Source organism: Camelus ferus, chromosome 29, assembly GCF_009834535.1.
Source record: "Camelus ferus isolate YT-003-E chromosome 29, BCGSAC_Cfer_1.0, whole genome shotgun sequence".
NCBI lineage: Eukaryota > Metazoa > Chordata > Mammalia > Artiodactyla > Camelidae > Camelus > Camelus ferus.
In genome coordinates, this window is record NC_045724.1 from 19158198 (window position 1) to 19181870 (window position 23673).

The window sequence follows — 23673 nt, forward strand, 5'->3', positions numbered from 1 at the left end:
GGATCTGCCAAGAGCCGGGCACACCACTGTATGCAGTTTAAATGGACCAGAATAGTCCTCGCCGCCTTGGCTCAACATAAGTTCAAAGTAGTCAGCTTCCTTTTCCAAGTTCTGTTTTTCATTTTGCTTTTCTGTCAAGTTTCTCCTAACTATGGGCAGTTTAAACTCAGATATGTCCCTGTAAGTGCAACCATTAGTTACAAATCACAAAGGAGTCAGTGTCGACAGATGTGACTGCAATCTGTCGCTATTTTTGGAAAGAAAAAGAACCAATTTCGTGAACTTCCCAAAGTAAATGGGTCTAAAATTTTAAAGTTAGAAAAATTAATCCTGCTAGCACCCGTTATCCCTTGTCTGGGTAGTTTCAAGAGCGGTAACCTCAAGCTCGCTTAACGTCTCACTTGGCCCAATAGCCAACTTGCAGCTCTAGTTCGAGCTGAGTGAGAATTGAAAGAAAAAGTACCACGAAAGACCAAGAGAAAAACTGGAGGATGCGGGCATCGATCCCGCTACCTCTCGCATGCTAAGCGAGCGCTCTACCATTTGAGCTAATCCCCCACCGCTGGGCACGGCTGGTTATCGCTTCCTCTAGAGAGAGGTCATGGCATTTGGCAGTGACGATAAATATTCTTGACCGCATTCTTGATCTTGTCTAGTACCTAAAATCAAAGTAACAAAATGTAAGCTCTCCTTCGAGCCGGAATCGAACCAGCGACCTAAGGATGGCCGCGGACTAGCGTCTACAGTCCTCCGCTCTACCAGCTGAGCTATCGAAGGGAGCGGAGAGAGAGCCTCGCCAACTTAGCTTCATAACGTTTGGTCATTTCTAGGTTTCGTGTGTTTCCTACCGAGTTCCCTTTGTAATTCCCGGGTTCTCTGAGCGCAAGATCCTCCTCGCGGACCTCCCACCTCCCACGGCAGCCGCAGCAAGGACTTGCGCCGCCGACCCTGCGCGGGCTCTGAGGAGAAGGTCCGGGGCCTGACCCCGGGGAGCAGCCGTTGGCTCGAGACGCCGCCTGTTCGCCGTGGCTTTCTCTGTGTGACTCTGAGGCTCGGAAAAGGCCAAAGGCGCTTTAGAATTCAGTAAAAGGCCGCGACCCGGCAGCCGCCCGGCCGAGCGCAGACTTGGACCTCTCATCCCCACTCCCGGGACTTGCAAAAGGTTTCACAGCGAGGAAGCTGACAGAGGCCAAAACTGGAGCGAAAGTGCAAGAGCTTCCAGCTGTTCTTTGGAACGTGAGGTGTTATAGAGAAGGATACTTGTGGAAAAGATACCCATGGAAAGGATCATAAATCATATGAAGTTGAAAAACAAAAAAGCTTGTCTCCTTCGAGCCGGAGTCGAACCAGCGACCTAAGGATGACTTCCAGTCAGTGTCAACTACAGTCCTCCGCTCTACCAGCTGAGCTATCGAAGGGACGGGTAGAGCTCGCGCGCCCCCGAGATTCAGTACATAAGAACCAGAGCGCGCTCGACAATTAGCCAGAGATCAAATTGAGCATGCGTAGTGGAGGGAGCGGGGCGCGAAGGGAGGCTGTGCGGGGGTGGTGTTTTACGCGTGCGCAGAAAGACAACCCGGCTGTGGCTTGGGGGAACCTAACTAAACTAGGGCGGGAAAGACTGAGAGACACCGACGAACGACCGCGTTCCTGTCGCGCTTTTTCTTTACTACCCTGTGTTAGAGGAATTACTGTCGAGTGTGAATTCACTACTCTGTAATCTTTATTTCCCCTCAGATCTCTCCTTGTGTGGGCTGGTGGTGCCACGGGTAATCGTCAGACCACGAACCAGAGGATTGTAGGTCCAATTCCCTTCTGTTTCAAAGTTTTTGTCACCTGTTTCCAAAATTAGAGATTTCTACTTCCTCTGGTTTCTCCAAAGCACAAATGCCCAGAGAAATTTACCGCACTTCGAGGGCGGAGGGCTGTGGCCCCTGGTTTCCAGGGCCGCGCTGTCGAACTTTGCAGATGTTGGGAAGTTCGGGAGCGCTGACAGGTCGCGGTAGGCCGGGCCTGGAGGACGGCTCGGGGTGAGGCGAGGAAAGGAGGGGCGGTTCTCAGCGGCTCCAGGTCGGCAGCCGGGGGAGGGAGCCCCAAAGTCAAGCCCTCTGTTCCAAGAGGGAGCTGGTTAACATCCCGGGGCTGCTTCTCCCGCGGCTTGTGGGGGCCTGTAAGCTCCTGCAGTTACTCAGGTACTAAACTACCTCCACTCTTTCCGACAACAGAGAGGGGAAAAAAAAATGTTACGAGGTCTTTTTGAGCTCCTTCCTGTTGTACATTTCATTTAACAAAGGTATTGAGCTCCTCCTCGGCTGTCAGCAGCGCGAAAAAACCATCTAAGGCTTTGGTTTCTGCCCTCAAGGGCCTTTTAACCAAGTAGCTATAGTACTGGTTTGAGCTGAGTTTTTATTTTGCAGTTATTAGTCTTATTTGTTGAAAGGAGTTTAGAATAAGCCTCCTCAAGTAGGGTAGCAATTCCCCAAGTAGAAGTTTTAATGAAATGAGAAGATGCGTTAAGGAAGAGAAAGAGTGAAGTTAGGGAAAAGAGCCAGTTAAGTGGGAAGGCGGCTGCCTTAAGGCTTCACAAACATGATTAGAGGAGTTAAACAGTTAGGGGGTGGGGTCAAGCACAGGCTATTTGAATAAAATGATGATGGGTTTTATTTTTGTTTCCTAGGGAGCATTTTGTCATTTTTTTTTTTAAAACGCAACAAACTGATAGCTCTTTAAAGTTATATCGTGTTTCTGAGAGTTAAAAAAATAATCTCTGTGAGAAGTTGGGGAGATATGTCGCACCCCTCCTCCCAAGTTTATGGAAAGAAACTTGTAAGTTAGAGGAAAGGGCCTCCATCTTGTTTGTACCTTCGCATTTTATGAGGGTGGCAAGTAAGGCGTTTATGATCTGCAGAGGTCACTGTCATGTGCACTTCGGCAGGAACCCTGGCCCCTTTGGTGTAACCCCTTCCTCTCCCACAACAGCCAGCCTGACCAGAGTGATGCGTTCCAAAAGGGTCAGGATGTTTCATGATTTCTGTCTCTGTTACTTGTGATAGAAATTCACACAGAGCTAATGTAAGCAAAAGATATTTGTTATGATGTTACAGGGGTGTCCCAAAGAAACCATGGAGGAAACGTAACTAGGCTTCCTTATGATTTTCCTCAGTGCTTCTCAGCTCCTCTCTATGCTTCTCTAGCATGCTGCTAGCCAGCCCCCCACCCTAAAAGTTACTGTTGTCTATTGTTGAGGATTGAACATCACCCCCCCCCCCTTTTCGGATATTTAAAACCTAATATATTAGGAGGTGGAGCCTATGGGGAGGTGATACGGTCATAAGGGCAGAGCCCTTATGAATGGGAATAGTGCCCTTGTGAAAGAGGCCTCAGAGAGATCCCGCCTCTCTTCCAGTCTTGTGAGGATACAGTGAGTTGGGCACACGTGATTGCGCCCCTCCTTGAGATCTCAGTGAAAGATAATAAAAATACACAAAAAGAAAAGTTCTTTTGCCCCCTGGAAAACAAAGTAGGTACAGTCAGCAAACCTGAACTTTTAAATGATTTCTGTGATGGGGAAAGCAAATTAAATTGTATGGACATTGTCAGCCAAGGGAGGCTGAAGAGGTATTTGACGAGGTGAGCTGCCCAACTGGAAAAATGCACAACGCGCCGACATGGAGCAAAACAGCACTTTACTGCAGTACAAGTGGGTAGCGCCGGTGCCCAGGTGTATGCACTTGTCCTTTTATAATGCTAGTGGTGCATGCGCAGTGTTCATAATGCTGACTCACGCTACTGGCGCATGCGTACATTTACCTCTGACCAGGTGCAAGCTATTGTGAACTTTGGCCTGAGCCCCACTTAAGGCTGCCGACAGACACATAGGCCAGAATCGAGAAAAATTGCAGCTGGGAGTATGTATCCTAGAAGCTTTCAGAAACAAAACCATATTCCCCAGGGAGACCCCAAGAGGCTCTAGGCACCGAGGCAGCAGCTCACAGGTCAGAGGCTCACGACATTATGCAGATGCTTCTGTATTTGCCCACAGCTGGAGCTACCTGGAGAACTGCTTAAGCAAAGTAGGTTTGCCTGGGGAATACAGGGCTGCGGAGAGAGGCAGAGTAAAACCTAATAATAAGAGACATGGTAAGAAAGAAAGGCTACCTCTTCACCACTCTCAGGGTCTCTGAGTCCCTCGTTAAGTTGGCAGTTTGGGGCTTCTTGGGCTAGCACCATGTAAATGAAAAACCCTACTTAGCCGCAGGACCCAGCCACTTTACAAATACAAGTCAGTATTGTCCTTGATTCATGAATATGAACATATGTCTACCAGACATTGGAGAGGAAACAAAAGCAGCTTAAAAAAAGAAACTCCTAGGTGAAAAAAACAAAATAACTGACCCGGGAGGAAACAGAGATAATGCAAGGAATAGTACAGAACTGCTTTTTAAAATGCTGATATCTTCAGGGGCATCCAAGAGGATACCTAAGAAATAAAATAAAAATAAACATTAAACAAAATGAAAATAAAAAAAGCAGAACAAGGTGATATTAAAAGGAGAGACAACAGAACAATTGTTTTCTGGAAAACTAAAAAAGCGTGATTGCTAAGGTGAAAAGTTAAATTTCCTAGTATGCTATATATTGAATTTAAAAAATAAATTCCATGCTAAACTGTTGAAATTAATTTTATAGAAAGCTGTTTTGCTAATAAGTGAATCAATATATAGACAATACTTTTCATTGCCTGAGGGCTTTCATTTATGACTTTTATAAAGCTAAGCTAGGTTAGCTTTAAAATACTGCTTTTTGCAATTATAATAAATAATTCTGAAAATGCCCGTTTAGTAAATAGTTAATGTATATACATGACCAAATAGATCGTTCTAAAATAAAAAATTTAAGAAAATGTTGGAATTTCATTGCCAAAGTGAATATCTGTACTAAAAAATGTCCCCCAATTTTTCTCCCCCAGAAAAGAAAGTGTATTGTGGATGAAACTTTGAGTGGAGATAAATCTGGACAACATCTCAGGAGTGGGAGATATTGGGTACCAGAGCAGATTGCTTAGAAGTAAGAAGAAAAGAAACCCTCCCCAGGTATGATCTCTCTCCCTGGCCCTGGGAATAAGGATGTGCCTGGTGGACTTTCAGGCATTGGAGAAGCTGATAATCAGATTTTCTACTGTTAGAAATCTCAATTGGTAGCCCAGCAGTGAGCAGAATGTGTTAACAGCTGTCCTGTGACTACTGATTTGATTCTAGGGATTTTGTTTCGCTTCTTGGGGACAGCCCTGGAACAGCATGAAAATTCCAGAAAGTTGTATCACACTTACCCCTTCACTTGGCACTGAGCATGTGAAGGTCTTCTTTTGGAGAAGGACTTTTCTCAGAAATGAGGATATATATTGTGAGAATCAATCAACAGCTATGTATTGGTTTCCTACTTTGTTTTTAGCACCATGCGAAATACAATAGAGTCAGTTGTAAAGTCTGACTCTAAGATGTAGTTCCAGAAATCACTGCTAATTTGAGCCAACTGCTAATTTTACAGAAACTAGTTAAACATGAGTTAATCTAAATTTCTGGCCCTTTGTGGTCTAGAACTGCTCAGGAATAATATGAAAATGAATGTTACTTAAGTGTTTAGGAGGGCTGGAAGAAGTGCAGTTTTGGAGAGGAGGACTTGTGTTTCCTTAATAAAGGTCTTTCTCTGTTGGGAGGACTGTTATCCTGGAAATGGACATTTGCCTTCTTATCAGTAAGGAGTAAGGGGTGACAGGCTGCTGAAATTCTTTAAAAAGATAACTAATTGGGTCAGAGGTTTGATTAAGTGCCAAGGTAACATATTAATTTTTGCTATTTGTATGCTAAGGCTTCCTAAAAACTAAGGATTCTAGCAGCTTTTGCATTTCTAGCAGGTAAGGATTTCTTTATTCTATGACACAGGTTAAAATTTTTCTCATATAACAAATATTTCCCAACCATCTATCATGTGTCAGGCACTGTTTTAAGCCCGGGGATTGAGGACACAAAACAGACAAAAACCTTTGCGTTTGTGAGGTGGGAGAAAGATAAAAAGTATGTTCATCAAAGGTACTAAGGATAAAAAGTAGAGAATAGGAAGCGTGAGGTAGGGGATGTTACAGTCCTAGGCAGGGTGGTCTGGGAAAGCCTACAGAGAGGTGACATTTGAGAAAAGATCTGTGGCAAGTTTCCTGATTGTATGTTCTAAATTAATCTAATTTGACTCAGAGCTGTAGTTTAATGAGGTAGTGAGAAATTTCACCTCCTAGGTTTTGAGAGTCCCTCCCCTTCTTAGGGTTGCAAAGTGTCTGTAGGGATTATGTCTTTGTCCCCCAAGTGAGTTTTGAGCCCTTCAGATTGCTCCAGCCTGGGTCCTGAGGTTTCGGTATCCAGCCCTGTGTGGTTCCTTTGATGGGCCAGATGTGGGCACAGGAATCTTTCCTTATGTCTACAAAGCCATTACTTTATTTTGTCACCCGAGCATCCAATTGCTAGCTCATCAGAGGCTCTCCCCGGAGGGGACACAAGTCTGGGCTACTCTTGGAACTCCCCCCAAATCTCTCAAACCCAGCTTTAGTCTAGAGGCCCCTCATGGTGGGGGTACTTCTCTTCAGCAAGGGTGTGACCTTTTTAAGATAAAGCAGAAGAGTTTTTGTTCCTTTGAGTAAGTTTCCTAAAGCACTAAGAATGAAATTAATGTCTAATACATTATCTTGCCATACATTCAAATAAATGTAGTCACTATAAATTATTTCTATTTGTCAATACACTCAGAGAAGTGAATGAAAAATACTTTTGTTCCTCCTGTGCCTATTAGCATTATGATTATTTGCACTTGAGGCTGGAGAGAAGACATTCCTTTAATAAATAATATGCTATTGCCCAGACTATTTCTCTCTCTCTCCGCCGCCACCAGTGGAAGTAGATTGCCAGTAGTTCAGTTTATCTAAAAGTCCTAGTAAATATGAAGGTAGAGAGTTGACAGTGGTGATCAGTGAGATTAGGAGACTAAAACAGAGAAATGAGGGTCAAATGTAAGAACAGTAGAAGTGGGAGAAGGGAGGAGGACAGGGAAGGAGATGGATACTGAGAAACAAGGAAGAGAAGGGACAAAGAAGAAAATAAGAGATACAGGATGAGGGAGTGAAATATAAAATAAGGAGTAAGAAGGACAATGAAGAAGCAAGTGAGGAGCACTGATTCAGTATTACAGTTCTGGAGGTCAGAAGTTAGACCTGGGTGTCATTGGGCTGAAACAAGGTGTTGGTAGAGCTATGTTTCTTTCTGAAGGCTCTAGAAGAGAACCCATTTCCTTGAGTTTTCTAGCTTTTAGAGGCTGCCTGCATACCTTGGTTCACGGCCCTTTCCCTCTTCCGTCTTTAAAGCATATCTTTGATCATCCTCTGATCTTCAGTTGCATCTCTCTGATCATTCTTCTGTAGTCACACCTCTCTCTCCATAGTCAGGAAAGGCTCTCCATTTATAAGGACCAGAGTGATTAGATTGGGCCCATTTGGATAATCCAGGATAACCTTCCTATCTCAAGGTCGTTATTAATGACATCTGCAGTCCTTTTTGCCATGAAAGGTGATGTATTCATGGCTTCCAGGAGTTAGGGCAGGCACGTCTTGGGGGGCCCTTACTGTGCCTGTTATCACAGGGCTCATTCAGCCGTAAGTGGCACCCTTTCTATGGGTCAGAGGATGAGGCAGTGCATTACCAGGTAAGTGTATTTCCAAGCTAGGCCATGCCAAATGTGTTTCTGTCTGTATACCATTGGAAATGTAGAATAGAATGTCATTTATGCTCAAAGAAATAATATATGTGTATTCTGGTAAATAAAAATTCATATATATTTTTTATTATCTTCTAATGTAAGACAACAAAAAAATAAATGGATGACCTATGAAACCTCGTATGAAATCCCCTGCTCTAATCGCCTGGAGGCCAGGATTAGGTCCTGAGCCACTGAAGTGGGAAGTTTGTTTAACCCTGCGTTAACCAGGGCCATGCAACCATTGCTGAGGATCATGGTCAGCATATCTCTTCTTTCCTTGATGCTTCTCTGCTAAAATGCTTGTGGATTCAGAACAACAGCAGGTGATTCCAGATGGAAACTCCTGCTGACTCCCATATGATTCTTACCTGTCCCCTCCTCAGATGGAGAGTTGATCCTTGTTTCTATGTAGCTAAGAGGCATTCGGTAGAGTTCATTCCCTCACTCATAGACATCCATGTGCTTGGATTTGCCACATATCATTGTGACTGGAAACTAGCCCTATGTGGGAAACATTGGCTAGAACCCCTCCAGGAATTTAATTCCACCATCTGATTCTGATTCTAATTCATGTCCTGTTCTCACTGTAACCACTCTTTTATCAGCTCTCTGGGAAAGCTGGGAGTAGAAGTAAAAAATTCTATGTGAGAAAGAAAAATGAGATCTAATGAGGTCTGAGAGAGAAAAGATGAGCTTTGTGATTTGCAGGTTGCTATTCAAAAACAGGATTCAAGTTTTGCTTAGAGTCCTCAGGAAGGACATGTAGTGGCTCAAATTATCCAGATGTGGGGCTTTTATCTCATTGTTCCCTTCAAATGGAAAGTACTACTCATTTGTTAAGTACAGAGTTCTGGGCACTTGCTGGTCACTGGGGCTGTTACTATTGGATATCTTAATGGTTCTTGTTGGGTAAGACAGTTTATGTACATAAGAAGTCACATTACCTTTGTCTATGTTATCAACATATACAGACTCGTGTAAAACCACCTTACACTTCTTAAACACTTGACTCTTCACAGTTCTTTCACCTAAACTATTTCACCTGGCCTTGCAGCAATTTGGAAGGTGGACAGAGCAGGTATGAAAACGGAGTCATAGGGAGATTAGCCATTTTATTCTTGTCTCGCTTGGTCCCAGGGCTAGTTTGTGAGAGCTTAAATTAGAACCAGGTTCTTAATTCTCAAACCAGGGCTCTTTCTATTTGATTATGTTGATTAAAGAAAAATTCCAGAAACTCAAGAGTTAGGGCAGAGTTTTAATGCTGTCACACTGTCAGAGCTGTAACACCAATTCTCACTTAAATGTATATTTAGCCTTAATTAACTTGGTGGTGGGGAAGAGTAAGAAACAAAGAGAAAAGGAAATGGCATTTCATGCAATATTATATAAAAACATAAGATCTTGAAAAATGCAGTATTACATAAAGAACTAAGGAAGACCTGAAAAAAAAAACAAACACAAATAGTAAGCAGCATTTTCTACCACATAATGAATATAAGAATCAAACAAGTAAATGCAGAGATGACCTCCAAGCATAAATATTTAACATTCGCAGAGCTTAGCATACTCTGGTCAGTGTTATTAATCCCACTGAAAATGGGGTGAGTGATATGCCTTTAAATTTAATTTCAGGCTGTAGAATTTAGAATTCTATCCTTTACCTTATGTGTTTCTTTTCCTTAGTCTCACTAAGCGTTTTTTAAAAAAATTATTTTTACTTAAGAATGTTTAACACATTGTTTGGGGCTGGTTTGGGTGATTTTCTGGATCATTTATAACATTTAACCAGGTTGAAGTTTTGTTTTTGTTTTTGTTCTTATGCCAATCTAAAGTATACAAAAAACTTCTTTCTTCCTGGTTTTATTTGTCAGTTTTCAGTGAATGACAATTTTTAATCTTTGAAAAATATACTTTAAAATTATGTGATTTATCTTTTTTACCTAATAATTTCTTCCTGCTTCTTGAACTCTTTCTGTAGCCATGTTGAATATGAGCAGGAAAAATCTCCACACACACACACAAATTTCTCTTAAATTCTCATCTGTGTTTTACTGATGATTTGTAATGGCAGATATGAACACTGCATTTAGTTAAATAATAGGTGAAAAATGGCTTCTGTTTTGGAATACTACTTTAGTCTAAAGAATGAGGTCTGGCTCAGATAAAGGGCAGGTTCAAAAGCCTGTCCAATACCACTGTCTTACCTCATGCAATGAGCATAAAACAACTCTTCAGGCCTTTATTCATCAAAATGGAATGTGTTTCTGTTAGGGAATTCTACTGAGAGAGTAAATCTGCGTACTGAGAAAATTGTGTAGCAATCATATTTCCTTAACCTAAAAATAAAATACAAACGTGGAAAAGTTCACAGTATTTCATGTCCCCTACCCTCCCCCATCGAGACCACCTGGAGACACGGCTGAACCAAGAGGAAGTACTGTGGACCCTCAATGAGCTCAATATTAAGAGTCTGTACAATAACTTCGAGGTCCTTCTCTGATTAACTGTGTTTTCTCATTTGCTTTTGTAGGCTGGAGAACAACTGGAAAGTCCATATCTAAAAATAAACAAAGCAAACCAATAAACACCCTCTAATGTTACATTTCCTCAGTGAGGTGAGTGGTAGATATTTTTGTTGAAATGATGATTGGCAAATCAATTTAATTCCTAAGATATTGAGGATCCTACCCTTTAAAGGACTTCAAAGGGAGGATACACTGTCTTTATTCTTCATTTAAATTCTGTCAGTTATAGAATTATAAAACCAAATCTCTAAACCCATCTTTCACCTTGAGGCAGTTGCTAAACCTGGTAAACTTGAGCCTTAGTTTTCACCATCTTGTGGGGATGAAGACTGGGCCACCACACGTCATAAAGACTATTGTGTATATCTATAGGAAAAATACCTCCCAGAGCTGTGCAGGACAATTGCATATATAGCCCTGGTTGGAAGAGAAGTCAAAACTCTGCATGCCAAGAAGAGAAGCCTTAAGGAAACCAATCCTGTGACACCTTGATCTTTGACTTCTAACCTCCAGAATTCTAAGAGAGTAAATTTCTGGTTTTCAAGTCACCCAGTTTGTAGTGCTTTGTTACAGCAGCCCTGAAATACTAATAACAGACAACAAATTAACTTTACTTAGTGATCAGACATGGAACAGTGAACCTAACAAATGTAAAATGTACTGTTTTGAAGCAATGTGGAACATTTGTAAAATTGATTAAGTTCTAGCCTATAAAGCAAGCCTGAAGACATTTCAAAGTGTTATTTTATGCTGTCCGCATTCTCTAATCACAGTGCAGTTCAGTTAGATATAAATAAAAATAAAGAACCTGAAAACCCCCACAGGTTTACAAATTAAGACACATACAGGCCTAACTTAAAAATTAAAGAAAAAAGTCATAATGGCAATTAGAAACATTTAGAACTCAGATTATTAGAACATATATATGTATATGTGTGTATATGAAGCCAAACTGGTACTTATTGGAAAATTTATAGCCTTAATAACTTGGTATCAGAAAAGAAAAAGGGCTGAAAATTGAGCAGTATATAAATTAAGTTAGAAAATTAACAGCAGAGTAAATTAAGACAAATAATAAAGAACAGAAATTAATTAAGTAGAAAGAATATACAAGAGAATCAGTAAAACCAAAACTTTGAGAGAAGAATAAAAATTTCAAATACCTGGTGACAACGGCTAAAAAAGCAGAAATAACCAATATAAGGAATGGAAAATGGGACAATAATTCAGATACTGTAATGCATGGAAGGTAATAAGAGGAAATTTTGAAGAACTAATTTTATTAATAAAGAAGAAAGGAAACCTAAATGACCTATAAACATTAAATATATTGAATCAATAATTTAAAATTTATACAAAAAGACATTAGCCCAGAAAGTTTTACAAAATCCTGTGGAAAGAAATAAATCCAGTAATATACAAACTCTTCAAGAAGAGTTTAAAAAGGAACACTTCCTAATTTATTTCATGAGGCATAATCTTGATATAGAACCCATAAGGAATATTTGAGAAAGGAAAATTATAGGCCAATATGTCTCATTAAAATAGTAGAAACATCTAAAACAAAATATTAGCAAACCCATTTCACCAAAAAGTAAATTATTTGATACATTATGACTACATTGGGTTTATTTCAGGATTTTAAGATTGTTTTAACATTAACCAATTCATACAGTTCTTCACATGAACAATTTAAAGGAGAAAAATCATGACCATCTCAATTGATGAAGAAAAAGTATTTGTTCTACCAAATTAGTAATAGAAGACAACTTTCTTAACCTGATCAAAAACCTACAGCAAACTTCATAATCATGGCGCAATCTTGAAAGCATCTTGTCTTCAACATTTTACTGGCAGTCTCAACAAACAGAGAGGCAGGGAATAGGATAAAAAATGATAAGGGAAGGGAAAGAAGAATCAAAACTATCACTATTCACAAATGATATAAACTGATATATAGAAACCCTAAAGAATTTATAGATAAATAATTAGAAATAGAGAGTTTAGCTAATTTCTTGGATTCGAAGTCATTTTTTAAAAGTACATTTATATACACCAAAAAACCAAGTAGAAAACTAATATATAATAATTTACTTATAATTATATGAAAATGGATAATGTATTTGGAATAAATGTAACCAAAGATATATAAAATATATCTTTACTGAAAACCAATGAAGGAAACCTAAATAAATGGAGATGTATACAGTGTCACACGTTAGAGGACTCACATTCTTAAAGATGTCAATTCTTCGTAATTTATCTACAGAGTCACTGCAATTCTAATCTAGATCCCAAATATTTTGTTTAAACAAATTTTGTGAAGAACTTGACAAAGCTTATTCTAAAATTTGGAAAAATTATGGAAAAGCGAAATAATTTCCATAAAATTATGGGAAAGCAAAAGCAAAATAATATGTGAGACTCTCCTAAAGAACAAATTAGGATGACTTGCTTAGACAGTATTATGAATTGTTATAAATTAAATGGACCTAGTGTTGCATACAGATAGACAGAATAACCAGTGGATCAGAACAGAAAGCCTAGAAACTGTTCCATATATATATTAAAACTTAATGTATGTCAAAACCAAGACTAGAAATCAATGTACTGAGACAATTTGTTTTCTATATGGAAAAAAAATGAAATTGGAACCCTACATCATATCACTTGCAAAAATCAGTCCCAGGTTATTAAACATGTAAATGTGAAAAGCAAAACCATCAAACTTTGAGAAGACTATATGGGAGAACACCTTTATATCCTTGAGATAGGGAAAGATTTCTTAGTCAAAACAAAAAAATCAGTAACCATAAAGGCAAAGATTGACATTTTGACTACATTAAAATTAAGAATTTTTATGAGACATTTTTATGAAAATTAAGAATCTTATCAAGAGACACCATAAAGTGTGAAACACTAAGTCACAAACTGGGAAAATATATTTTAAACAAACATAATCAATACCCAAATATTAAAAAAAAAAAAAAAAAAGAGAAAAGCAGATGATATAATAAAAACCCAAATGACCAGTAAGATTATGAAAAGATATTCAACTTTACTAGTAATCAAGAAGATAAAAATTAGAACCACCATGGTTTACCATATCCCATCCACCAGCTTGCCACACATTTACAGTCTGGTGATGTCAAGCATTGGCAAGGATGTGAAGCAAGAGGAACTCTCATTAGCTAACGGAAATTAGTGCAACAATTTGGGAAACAACTTGGTGTTATCTAATAACTTGTAGATGCATACCTTTTGACTAAGATATTCCACTCTTATGTATATACCCAGAAAACTCTAGCACTCATTCACCAGGAGACATTCATAGTAAGAACATTCATAACAGTACTGTTTGTAATGGCAAAAAGTGGAAACTACCCAAATAGCCATTAGCAGTAGAATGGGTAAATAAATTATGGGATGTTCTCACACAAGAGTATTATACAACAGTGAAAATAAATGAAAGACAATCACAATACAAATGAATTCCAGAAATGTGATGCTGAGTTTAAAAAAGGAAGTTGAAGGATAATTGTTGAGTATAAGTCTATACATTTAAAGCTCAAAAATGCAAAAGCAAGCATTACTAGGAATATAAATATATATAGTTATAATACTAAAAAGAATAGTGAGAAAATGATTATACACTACAGTAGTCAAGATGTGGGTGGAAACAACCAAAGTGTTCATCAACAGGTGAATAGATGAAGAAAATGTAGTGTATGTGTGCAATGAAATATTGTTCAGCCATAAAAAAGAAGGAAATCCTGCCGTTTGTGACAACGTGGCTGGACTCTGAGTGCATTAGGCTAAGTGAAGTAAGTCAGACAAAGACAAATACTGTATTATCTCACTTATATATGAATCTGAAAAAACAAAAGCAAAAACAACTCACACTCATAGCAAAAGAGTTCAGATTTTTGGTTACCAGAGGCAGAGAGTGGGGGGACAAGGAATTGGATGAATGTGGTTAAAAGGTACAAACTTCCAGTTATAAGATAAATAAGTACTGGGGACATAATATACAATATGATGATTATAGATAACACTGCTGTATGGTATATTTAAAAGTTGCTAAAAGAGTAAATCCTGAAAGTTCTCATCACAAGGTAAAAAACATTTTTTCCTTTTTTTTTTATATTTATATGAGATGATAGATGTTAACTAAACTTATTGTGGTGATCATTTCACAGTATATGTAAGTCAAGTCATTTTGCCGTACACTTTAAACTTACACAGTGCTTTATGTCAATTAAATATCTCAATAAAACTGAAAGAAAAGAAGGAAAATGATTACAAATGATTTAAGATAGAAATTACCTCTAAATTGGGAACAGCAAGCAAAGAACTTAAAGGTAATGGTAGTAGTCAAGTCATAGTATTTGTCTTTATTTAATAAAGAAAAACAATAACAGATAAAGTAGTTAAGTGAATTACCCCGAAACCTCAACCAGTAACCAAAACAGTTGGGGCTGACTCCAAAGCCCTTCTCTGTCTTAGTCACTAGCAGTGTACTGCCCCTGAGGTGGCTGGCATAAAAGGCTTTTAATCAACTTTCCCATTTCCCCACACTCTGTGAATACTGATGCTTTGATTAGTCCTGTGGTTCCCTCCACTCCCTGCCATGGTGAATTTGTAGGGAACAAAAAACCTCCTCCTTTTCTGAAGAAAGGGCACGTATTTTCTTTTTGTAGTCAAATCTTCGTGTACCCCTTTCCTCTACTATATGTATTTTTAATTGAGGTAAGATTCATATAACATAAAATTAACCTTTTTAAAGTGAACAATTTATAAACAATGTACTAAATGTACAACTCACTACCTCAATCTGGTTGCAAAACATTTCCCCAAAAGGAGACCCAGTACCCACTGGGCAGTTTCTCCCTGTTCTTCCTTCCCCCTAAGGCCTGACAACCACCGATATGCTTTCTGCCTCTATGAATTTACCTGTTCTGGATATTTCATGGAAATGAAATCATACAGTATTTGTCCTTTTATGTCTGGCTTCTTTCACTTAGCATAATGTTTCCAGGCTCCTCCACACTGTAGTATGTATCAGGACTTCATTCCTTTTATGGCTGAATAATATTTCACCTCTCCTCTTCCTTTTTGCACTTTTGCTCTGTTGAGAGGAACTCCTGGGTTTTCCTCAACTCCCTTGCCCCCCTGCCTAGTTAAATCCTACTGCTCTTGCTCTTGTCTAGCAAACCATCCAGGGTTCCAGCTGCTTTCCATCTGCCATATTTCACTTTGACGGTATGAGTCCTTGTGTGAGTATATCCCAGTTTGGGGTTATTTGCAGATATGATCTATGTACAACTTCTGCCTCCTTCAATTTCTTAATAACACTATTCAGTAGAACAGCCTAATGTGTCTATACCTGCCTTGCCTGGCATCTAGAACACCATTTTCCATGTTTTCCTCAGGATATTGGGAAATACTGTGCCAAATGCTGTGCTGCTATCAAGTTTCCTTCCTTCTGGAGGAATTTCCGTAGTCTCCTACCCCTTAACTCCTCCTCATTCTTTGAGTTTTCAGCTTTAAATGTTTCTTCCTCTGGGAGGCTGTCCTCACCTACATCCAGGTCAGGCCTCCCTAGTGTTCCTAGCACCGCCCTTGTGCTTCTCCTTTGGCAGACTTATACCTGAAAATTAACTAGCTCATTGTATGGTTATTTGTTTGATACTTGTCTTCCCATCTTCTCTGCCAGACTATAAGGTCCGAGACAGCAGGGACCATGTCTTTCTTTTCTCTAGCCCCTAGCATAGTCTCAGGAAAATATTAAGTGATCAATAAATGTTTGCTGTTAAAAGACTATCTTGATAAATCTTGTTCACTAAACCTTGGCAGGCAAAAATCAAAGAAACTTTGGGTCCATTTTGAGCTACTTTTGGGGTAGTATTCTGAGCTGTTCACTGGTCCTGCTCTCCTGGCCCAGGGTCTTGATGATGCTTACTTGATATTTTCATATAAAGCAGCAGCAAAGGGCTCTGGATTGATTTCAAGAATTGTTTTCCATTAATTATTTTTAGAAATCAGTTCCTTTTTATTTGAGGGGTTTGGGTAGGAAGAAGATTGAGTGGGGGTTGGTGAAAAGAGGAAGGATGAATTTAATCTCTTCCTTTGTGCCTTTTTTTTCTGGGCAGTAAAGTGTGATGAATGCTGAACAGCAAATGTAATAAATGTCTCAATATCTTGGTTGAGAGCGAGTCTAATTACAAGCCATATGGCCTCTTCAGCTCAGTGGCTGTGAATTTATTTGGGTTTCATCCAGGTGAGTAGCAAGAAGAGTTAAGCAATCAACAGATTTTTCTATGCATTGAATTTCACATTTTTGGATCCAAGGTCAATGCTGTAAAATCTTCTCTCTTAGATACTTTATTCCCTCTCCTTCAAAAAAAATGGAGAAATCATGACTCCATAAGAAATTTTGAGGGTTTAACTGGGAGTTTTCAGTTCACTGCTTTCAGCTTTGAAAAAAGAAATTGAATTTATTTGTTGTATTTTTGGTTTGCTTTACCAGAGTGTTCAGAGATAACAGGTTCCCATTTATGCTCTTGCTTTTGAAACTTGTTTCTCTGTCTCCCTTACAAACACACACACACACACCCACACACACACACACACACACACACACACACACACACACACACACACACACCCCCAGAGAATGGGGTTCTATCTCAAGATGGTCTCTAAAGCTCTGTTGGCTGGTAGAATTCTGACTTCATCGTGGCCTTCATCCAACAAAGGAGTATAGGGTCTAAGTGAGCTTGTTTTAAATGTAACACTCAAGATTTCACAAAGTGGAACTTCTAATTTGTGAACATTTGAAAGGAAGTGTATCCATTATCTTTACCTTTCAATTTTCAAATTTTCCAAGACAAAAAAATGGGATGGGCTCTCCTCCCAAGACACTGCTTCTCTTCTGTTTGCTCCTGATTGATTCGTAAGAGTAACAGAATTCCCCTGTGTTCCTAGAATCCTTCTGGAATTATATTTTTATTTTGAGAATGAGATGGGAATCAGTTCATAAGTTCTAAAGTTGCCAGCGAATATTGAAGATACAAGTGTTTTGAACTTCCCCCCTTTATTTATTAAGGATAGAAGCTTGATCATACTCTTTCACATAGTTGAAAGAGACAAAGTAATCCAAGCAAATCTCTCCTCTCTACTAGCAAATCCCACCCTGTACCACTGCTTGTAAACAGAGACTGGGACCCTGTTACTGCATCAAAAGGAATCTTAGGCTTAGCTAGTGTCAAGGAGTAGGCAAGTTTGAAATATGCACTTAATAAAAAATATCCAGGAAAAGTCATAAGCTTTAGATAGAAAACTAGGATTATTAAATTATCTAAAGTCGGGTGAAAAACATTTCTATTGTTCTTTATGTCAAAGAAAATGGTTTGATATTTCAAATTTGGATTTTCATGTATTAAGAAATATCTACAGTGTCCCACAACATGTCCTTAAAAGTGAAATTTGAGATGTTTTGTCACTGAGTTCAAATCAGAAATCTTTCTCTAATTAGCTCTTGTTCTTTCTCTTCTTTTTCAGTCTACATTTTCAGTATAAGGAGAAAATAAAGTATTGAGTAGCTGTAACTTTTATTCCACAGAGAAGATCATCTCATATTAGTTTTGTTATACTTTGTATCTTGGCATTTCTGGAAAGTCAGAGAGAATAATATAAAAAAGAAATGCTAACCATAATTCTTTAAAAATCAATACTCATATATTAAAAGCTAAATTTCCAACTGTAATCTTTATATACAGGCCAAATCTCTAAGCACAGTATAATTTGTAGCATAGCATTTAGGTGGGTAATTAATATAAAACCCTTGTTTCAGCCACTCCTCCCCACCCCACTCTGTCGTTTCAGTTAGCTTCCCTCGTCACTAAAAGCAGAGTATTATTCTGTAGAAGCATTTTGTCCTATTCCTTAGCAGTAAATATCAAGTTTTAAATCCAGATTTATAGCTCATACAAAGAAATATTGTAACTGTACTGACTACTTAAAATGCACAATCCAGTGCAATATGAAAATGTGCTAAAACTTATTAATAAGCTAAGAATTTCAGGATGGCAACAGCAGAGCAAGAAACTGAGTCTTGGGAATCCTACCCAGTGCAATAAGGCAAGATCAAAAAATAAAATGCATACAGATTGGAATGGAAGAAATAAGACTGTCTTTACATGCAGATGACATGATTGTCTCTCACATACAAATTAATATGTGAGCTTAACGAGAACACAGGATACAAAGTCAACATACAAAAATAATCATAAATACTTTCAATGAATAACTGGAAACCAAAATTAAAACCCAATGCCATTTACAGTAGCTCCCCTCAAAGTGATATACTTAGGTATCTTTCTAACAAAACATGTACCATCTCTGTATACCAGAAAGTACAAAATTCTCATAAAGGAAATCAAATGAGACCTAAGTAAGTGGAGATATATATATACCATGTTGGTGAATTGGAAGATTCAAAATGGCAATGATATCAATTCTTCCCAAACTTATCTACAGACTTAATGCCATTCCAATGTTAAAAATCAGCAGTATTTTTCTATAGATTCAGACAACCTTATACTAAAATTTAGATAGAAAGGCAAAGAAACTAGAATAGCCAAAATAATTTTGAAAAAGAGTAAATTTGGAGAAATCACATTAGCTGACCAAGTCTTACTTAAAAGCTATGGTAAGCAAGACATTGTGTTATTGGTGAAGGGATAGGCACATAGATCAATAAAATAAAATAGAGTCCATAAATAGACCAGTAGAAATATGGCCAGTTGATTTTTTGACAAAGGTGCTAAGACATTTCAATGGAAAAAGGATCGATCTTTGCAACAAATGGTGTTGGAACAATTAAACTCTATATGAAAAAAAAGAAAAAAAGAAAGTCTCAACCAAAATCTTACTACATCTTATACAAAAATGAGTATAGATCTAAGTGTTAAATATAAAACTATAAAACTTTTAGAAAACATTGGAGAAAATCTTCCTGATACAGGATTAGGCTAAGAGTTCTTTAATTTGATATCAAAGGCACGATCCATTAAAAAAAATTGATAAATTTTGCATCAAAAATTTTACTCTGCAAAGAAGCAACAAAAAATAATATGTAGATATGATAACATTTTTGTAAAATAAAACCCCATACATATTTATACAAAAATTTTAAAAATGCTGTTATTTTTGGAGAGATGGTGCCAGTAGATTGATATATCTTACTTTTGAATCTATACCCTCCTTTGGTGGTTGAATTTTTATGAGTATCTCTTATTTTCATACAAATTCCCAAACCTCCTACCATTGGCAGCTTTCAAATGAAATTGGTCAGCAGTCTGCTGGAAAAGATGTAGGGAGGTGAGAGTTGACTCCTTGGATTCCTTCCTACTTTAAAATCCTAAGGATTTTATGATTAGACCCAACATAAGATAATTAAAAATCCCCTAAATGAGAAAATCTTTGCCATATTTTATTCACTTTCATAATCACTGAAATAAAATACTCAAAGCCCCAGTGTCTTATCAGTGCCTTCTAGTGGGCTCAAATCTTAATGTATGCTGTTTATCATTTGTCATGAGTACTGTGGTATTTGAGTGACTAGTAGCCCCTTTCAAATGTGTTTTCTTAAACAACTTTGAGTACTCTTTTGTAGAACAGAAGAGACCACAGTCCATTAATCGGATCACAGTTCAGAAAGCAGTATTCACCTGGAATCTGCTTTTTCACCTTTACCAAGCCTTGACTTGCATTAATTTTACCTGTAGACTACATTGTCTCTGAATTAGTGTAGTAAAAATTTGAAACTAACTAATGCACCTAACTACAAGTAAGGCATAAATTCTCAGAACGAAATGTTAGACTGAAGTGCAGTGGTGGAATTACTGCACAGATGATGAAATTTAAGCTTCAGGTGTCTTTAACCGCATAGCTCTTTCTAAGGACCTGTTGTGTTTACAGCTTTGTAGAGTTGCAAAAGATATTTTAACCACAACGAAACACTGTATCTGTCCACTTTGACTTTTCCTCCATCATGCTTTTCTTCTTGATGAGTGTTTACAGAGGAGCTAGGGACATTTTGAGGATTCTGTAAAGGAAAACAGAGCTGGGGACAGGTTTCGTTCGCATTTAGTGGAGTATGTTTTTGTGGTTTGCAGCAACTCTGTCTATAATTACTGCTAGCCATACTGGCATAGGAATAGCTTTAGAGATAACTCCTATAGCTCACTATCCCAATTTAGTTGCTTAGGGGACATGAAGATCCACGCCAGACATGGTGTCACACATTATGAATGAGTCCAGTGGGCTCTGATCCTGGAAGTATTGGGTGATGGAGAGGCAAAATGGTTTGAAATGTGCAGTCAAAAAGTGGTCTGTGGAAAAATTCTTCCAAATTTTACATCTTATAGTATGAAATAAACTAGATAGGAGTTTTTGTAAATTTGACAATAATCCCTAAAAATTTAGACAACATTGTCAATAATGAGTTGTAAAACTGAAACATTTCTAATCTGCCAATAATAAAAAACAAATTTTTATCAACCATTCTAGAGAAAAGACAATTATATTTCTATTCTTCCTAGAGAAAATGATTTTATGAAATTATTATTAAATGGAAAGTCAATCAAAGAATATGCATCCAGAAAGTATAGGGGGAAACTATTATAGATGTATGCCAGGCAGTTAATTAAATTATTGCTGTTTTTCTAGATTTTGTGATATTTAAGATATTTGTCAGTTTTTAAGCTTTGCAATCTTTTGTGATTTCTATTTTCATTCTGAATATTCACTTTCAGATCTAATTCTGTATTTGTAATTTTATATTCTTTTTCTTAAAAAGGACTGCCCAAATTGTATAAATTTCAGGCCCTACAAAACCTGGATTAACTCTACATAGATGCTTTTAAATGTTTAGAAATAGAATAAAGCTTTTCCTTTTGGTTAAGACTAATAGTAACACAGTCAAATGGGATCATGATTTCCTTAGTCTGGAATTTGACCTCTGTAATGAAATTGGTATCTCTAGGGTGTCAGAACTGAGAACAGTGAGAGGCACATAGATTTATCACCAGCCACTCTACAGGAAGGAAACCTGGGTAGAATTTGGCAATGAGTATGAATTTGTTCCAGATAAGAAATTTTCTGCAAAGAAGGTCTACTGAAATGACCTGGGGAGCTTTTATCTAATTTAAAAAAGAAAGACTTTGAGGCTTTTCAGAGAAGTGTGAAACACTGGGTTTGGGATATCTAGGTTCAATTCACCTAGTTTTGGTTTCCACACTACAATGGATATTTAAGATAATGTTGACACAGTGGATGACCATGACTCTCATCTCATTGTGCTTTGTATCTTCTGTCAGTGACTGAACTGGATTGATGGTTGTTCTGGGAGATCCTGTGAACAATGGGGCCAGCTGACACAATCTAATAAGAGTTTGTCTCCCTCACAGAACAGATGGGATTAATGCACTGGGCTCGTCATTCTTACGCAAGTTATGCCAGGGTCACTGGCTCTTTCCTGAAGAGGAGTTTACACATATGTATCTTTGTTTAACCCATTAACATGTAATATAGCTTCCTTATTACTCTTTTTGATTTGTATGCCCTTGTTAAAAGATTTGTCCTTTTATATCCCAAATAAAGCAAAAGAAAGTTGCAATTGTATTTCACCATAGGCCCACAATTTGGCTCCAGGGGCAGTGATAAAAAATGATAGGGGCAAACCCCCTGTTTGCCAGATTGACCAGCCAGTGGGTCCCCAAAGGAAGGGGTCACAGGTTGCAGGAAAATCCCTTCTGTCCTCTCTGATCTTCCAATTCTAGAAGGGTCTGAGACTAAGTGTGATTTACATGGTTGAAGACTCCTTCCTTTAAGCTGGAGTCACGGTGGGTAATAACTGGATGTTACTTAGCATCACATTTGATAGGGAATAAAAACTATGTGGGAGCCTTAAAAAGTCTTTGCTCTGTCTGATGTCATGTAATTTCTGTTTCATTGTGATCAAAGGATTCAGAGTATAGTCCATAGAAGTGCGCCATGCCGAATTTCAGCAGTTCTGACAACTGTGGGTCACTGAATTATCAAGTAATTTTTATTTGGCTGTCCAGGCTTCTTTGTGACTTAGTGATAAAGTCTATTATCTGGAATAATGATGCATTCTGCAGGAGAAAATGACAGGAGGATTATGGCTGCAAGACAGAGAGGATGATGGCAGGTTTCACTCGTTTGTTTAATCAAAGGCATTTCCCAGAGAATTTGAAGTGTTCCTGGTGATGTGAATTCTGTGAGATTTTATCTTTACATTTTTTTCTTTATCATTTTTGGGTAGAACGAACTTGAAGAATTAAGTAATATACATGACCAGGCATAGACAAACATGTGGATGTGGTTTAGCAAAGCAAAGAGTCCCATTTATATAGGACAATATTCTTGATGCTGGTTTGAGGCTAGCTCTGAATGTGTGGATTTGGTAGGAAGCTGCATTTCCAGGTTAAAAAGACTAACCTCTCCCAGTTTTACCCAAAATTCATTATCAAGTAGTCAAAAAGAAGAAAAGTCAAGGGTTGTTGATTTTTCTTGATTTCCATTTCCTTCTATGTGAATAGAGATCCTAAAGTAACAGGGTGAAATGCTTTGCCTGGGAGAAAATTTCTACCTTGGTTCCCCTACTCCTGGGCACTCCCACCCAAACCTCTCTGAACCCAGAGCTTACTCTCTTGTAATAAGACTTTGAATTGTACTGGCTTGGCTTTGCTATCAGCGTATTTCATGACTTCTTTCTAACTAGTGTGACGTTCTGCTTTCCTCTGTAGCTAGTAAAGGTAACTGTCCTTTCATCTTCTCCAAGAGAGATACCAAAGGTGAAAGTCTGTGGTTGTTGTATGTCTCTCACTTTAGTGATAGCCATCACCATGGGACCTGTGCTTGTCCAGGCCTGTGAAGGGACACCCACTACTCTACTCTCATCTTACTCCACCTTTTTCCATGTCGGTTTTGATCTGCTCCTCAAGATCCTCTGGAGACACATAGAAGTCCTCTTCTGGCATTGCTGATTTAGGCTGGCATCGTCCACAGCAGCAGTTGCAACAGCAGCACAGACAGCAGCAAAAATAGCAGCCGGTCAAGAGGCCAATGATGACAAACAGAGTCTAGGGGAGACAGAGGCAAAGAGAAACAGAGGTGAGGTGTAGCGGGGTGCAGGAGATCCCAGAAGTCAAGTACTGTACCCATGGACCTCCAGAGACCTGAGGACACCACAGTTCACCTCACAGATCACACATTCACCCTCATCCTTATTCCATGAAGGACTATCTTTTTAGTTTCCCTG

General features: G+C 38.4%; 1 protein-coding gene, 1 long non-coding RNA gene and 2 other non-coding genes across 7 annotated transcripts in view; 1 reads left to right on the top strand and 3 right to left on the bottom strand.

The window, feature by feature from the left end:
* Positions 1 to 688: 688 nt before the first annotated feature.
* Positions 689 to 777, bottom strand: TRNAY-GUA. Its single transcript is given in 2 exon segments — positions 689 to 724; positions 741 to 777. It is a non-coding gene; the product is annotated as a tRNA-Tyr (tRNA).
* A 549-nt stretch (positions 778 to 1326) lies between these two features.
* On the bottom strand, positions 1327 to 1418 carry TRNAY-GUA. Its single transcript is given in 2 exon segments — positions 1327 to 1362; positions 1382 to 1418. It is a non-coding gene; the product is annotated as a tRNA-Tyr (tRNA).
* A 2421-nt stretch (positions 1419 to 3839) lies between these two features.
* LOC116660452 overlaps positions 3840 to 23673 on the top strand; it is a 109418-nt gene continuing 89584 nt past the window's right edge. Inside the window, exons 1-4 of one of the 3 annotated variants that reach the window (XR_004315983.1) lie at positions 3840 to 4073; positions 4970 to 5093; positions 10328 to 10412; positions 10695 to 11163. This is a non-coding gene — a long non-coding RNA (uncharacterized LOC116660452). Of the gene's footprint in view, positions 4141 to 4969; positions 5094 to 10327; positions 10413 to 10694; positions 11164 to 23673 lie in introns of those variants that run through there. The other 2 variants (XR_004315984.1, XR_004315982.1) reach the window with 2 other exon arrangements.
* Positions 10022 to 23673, bottom strand: part of DNAJC5B (DnaJ heat shock protein family (Hsp40) member C5 beta) — a 77516-nt gene continuing 63864 nt past the window's right edge. The window contains exons 5-6 of one of the 2 annotated variants that reach the window (XM_006193753.2): positions 23323 to 23494; positions 10022 to 10354 (exon numbers count right to left, since the gene is read on the bottom strand). In XM_006193753.2, coding sequence (XP_006193815.1) covers positions 10260 to 10354; positions 23323 to 23494 — 267 coding nt within the window. In that variant the 3' untranslated portion in view covers positions 10022 to 10259. The remainder of the gene's footprint in view (positions 10355 to 23322; positions 23495 to 23673) is intronic. The other variant, XM_006193752.2, reaches the window with a different exon arrangement.